The sequence below is a fragment of the Meleagris gallopavo genome, unplaced genomic scaffold (assembly GCF_000146605.3).
Source record: "Meleagris gallopavo isolate NT-WF06-2002-E0010 breed Aviagen turkey brand Nicholas breeding stock unplaced genomic scaffold, Turkey_5.1 ChrUn_random_7180001853033, whole genome shotgun sequence".
In the NCBI taxonomy this organism is placed as follows: domain Eukaryota; kingdom Metazoa; phylum Chordata; class Aves; order Galliformes; family Phasianidae; genus Meleagris; species Meleagris gallopavo.
The window spans coordinates 1-2,483 of NW_011119678.1; the positions used below are offsets into that span (position 1 = coordinate 1).

General features: G+C 62.3%; 1 protein-coding gene across 1 annotated transcript in view; it reads left to right on the forward strand.

The window, feature by feature from the left end:
- Positions 1-176: 176 nt before the first annotated feature.
- Positions 177-2,483, forward strand: part of LOC104915810 (SWI/SNF complex subunit SMARCC2-like) — a gene marked incomplete at both ends in the record, with an annotated part of 4,305 nt that continues 1,998 nt past the window's right edge. The window contains 11 exons of the mRNA XM_010726736.2: positions 177-304; positions 386-478; positions 568-637; positions 806-875; positions 968-1,043; positions 1,117-1,248; positions 1,349-1,464; positions 1,562-1,686; positions 1,763-1,822; positions 1,917-1,954; positions 2,270-2,476. Coding sequence (XP_010725038.2) covers positions 177-304; positions 386-478; positions 568-637; positions 806-875; positions 968-1,043; positions 1,117-1,248; positions 1,349-1,464; positions 1,562-1,686; positions 1,763-1,822; positions 1,917-1,954; positions 2,270-2,476 — 1,115 coding nt within the window. The remainder of the gene's footprint in view (positions 305-385; positions 479-567; positions 638-805; positions 876-967; positions 1,044-1,116; positions 1,249-1,348; positions 1,465-1,561; positions 1,687-1,762; positions 1,823-1,916; positions 1,955-2,269; positions 2,477-2,483) is intronic.

Below are 2,483 nucleotides of genomic sequence, written 5' to 3' on the forward strand. Positions count from 1 at the left end.
GGGATGGGATGGGATGGGATGGGATGGGGGGGAATCGGGGGGCAGAGATTTGTCTGCTCTGTGGGGCACTGGGGGTGGCCGTGGCCCTGGGCTGGGCTGTGCGTTGGGTGCCCATCTCATGCACAGAGCCCTGCTGGGGTCCCCCCCCGGGCAGAATGGGGCTGACTGATGAGGAGACCGGAGCTGTGGCTTTCATGAGAGTCGCTCTTTTCTTCCAATAAGGCGGCGTTTCGATTTCCAGAATCCCTCGCGGATGGACCGCAACGTGGAGATGTTTATGACCATCGAGAAATCCCTGGTGCAGGTGAGAGCTGCTTCCCTTTCCTCGTCCCCGCGCCCTCTGTTTGCTCCCCGCTCTGTTTAATGCTTTGCTTTCCTTCCGCAGAACAACTGCCTGTCCCGGCCCAACATCTTCCTGCACCAGGAGATTGAGCCCAAGCTGCTGAGCAAACTGAAGGATATCATCAAGAGGCACCAGGTGGGTGTCACTGTTGGTGCTGGGGGCGCTGGGTCCCATTCAGTGCTTCCTCCTGGTGCTCAGCCCTGTGGTCCCTCCTCTCTTCCCAGGGCACGGTGACTGAGGACAAGAGCAACGCGTCCCACGTTGTCTGCCCCGTCCCTGGGAACTTGGAGGAAGGTGGGTGCAATGCAGGAGGTGCAGCCTGAGCTGCTCCGGTCAGAGCTTAAGGAGAAACACCCTGGGGGGAGGCGAGTGGGGGGATGTTGCTGGGCGCCAGGGCTGTGCACAGGGCAGCTCCATCAGTGGGGCAGCTGCAGCACTGTCCCATCTTTGTGTCTCTTACAGAGGAGTGGGTCCGGCCGGTCATGAAGCGAGACAAGCAGGTCCTGCTGCACTGGGGTTACTACCCCGACAGGTGAGGGGTTTGGGGGCCGCTGCTCTGTTTTGGGGTGAAGGCACGCGGCTGGAGCTGGAGCGTCTGCTCACCCACTGCCTCTGTTATTACAGCTACGACACCTGGATCCCAGCCAGTGAGATTGAGGCCTCTGTAGAGGACGCCCCGACGCCAGAAAAGCCCCGGAAGGTGATGAGGACCCTCAGCCCCCTCCCCTGTCCGCCGTCCGGTGTCCCTGACTTGCCTGCTCCCCTTCACGCAGGTCCACGCCAAGTGGATCCTGGACACGGACACCTTCAACGAGTGGATGAACGAGGAGGACTACGAGGTGTCTGATGAGAAGAGCCCCGTTGCCCGCAGGAAGAAGATCTCAGCAAAGACCCTGACAGATGAGGTCAGGGAGCAGCTTCCCCAGGAGGAGCCTCTGTCCCAGGGGAGGTTCCAGTCTGGAACCTGTGCCTCACGGCCTCCCCCCGCCCCCGTGCCCCCCGTAGGTGAACAGCCCTGACTCGGACCGGCGGGACAAGAAGGGAGGCAACTACAAGAAGAGGAAGCGTTCGCCCTCGCCTTCGCCCACTCCAGAGGCCAAGAAGAAGAACGCAAAGAAGGGGTGAGTGGGACGGGGTCACAGGAGGGCAGCAGGGCAGGGGCTGCCCAGGGCTGTGGGAGCCCAGCGGTGCTGACACCAGGAGCTCCGCTCTTCACAGACCCTCCACGCCCTACAACAAATCCAAGCGTGGGCACCGTGAGGAGGAGCAGGAGGACCTGACCAAGGACATGGATGAACCCTCACCCGTCCCCAACGTGGAGGAGGTCACCCTGCCCAAAACAGGTGGGGGCCGGCAGCCCCCCGTGGGGCCACCCCGTCCCCTCAGCGCGGTGCTCAGCGTCTTCTTCCTCTGCTGCAGTCAACACCAAGAAGGACTCAGAGTCTGCGCCCGTTAAGGGAGGCACCATGACGGACCTGGGTGAGCTGAGCTGCTCTGGGCTGGGTGCTGCAGGCGGTTCCGGGTGCTGCTGAGCCAGCGGTGCCCAAACTGCCCCCTCTGTGCTCTCTTCCAGATGAGCAGGAGGATGAGAGCATGGAGACAGCTGGCAAGGTGAGGCTGCGGGGCTGTGCTGGCCCTCGGTGTGTCGTCCCTTCTCCCTGTCTCCCCGCGTTCCTCCAGTGACCCTTTTCCCATCCCAGAAACCACCACAGCACGTCCATCTGTTCTTTGCTTGTCTCCTTCTGGGGATGGAAAGGTCTCTCTGCTCTCTGTGGCTCCAGCCCAGGTCATATGGGGCTGTGAGTGCCCCGATCTCACAGCAGCTCCTCATTATCTGGATGATCCTTTTTTTCCCCCAAACTGTGCCGTGATCCCATGCTGCTCACTGAGGGTGCGGGGGTTGCTCACAGCCCCACTGTCCCACAGGACGAGGAGGAGAACGGCACCGGGAGCAAAGGGGAGCAGGCCAAGAACCCCGACCTGCACGAGGACAACGTGACGGAGCAGACCCACCACATCATCATCCCCAGCTACGCCGCGTGGTTTGACTACAACAGGTACGGAGCTGCTGGGGCTGCAGCTGTGCCCCCCCGGCACGGCGGTGTGAGACCCCCCCGCCTTTTCTCTCGCAGCGTCCACG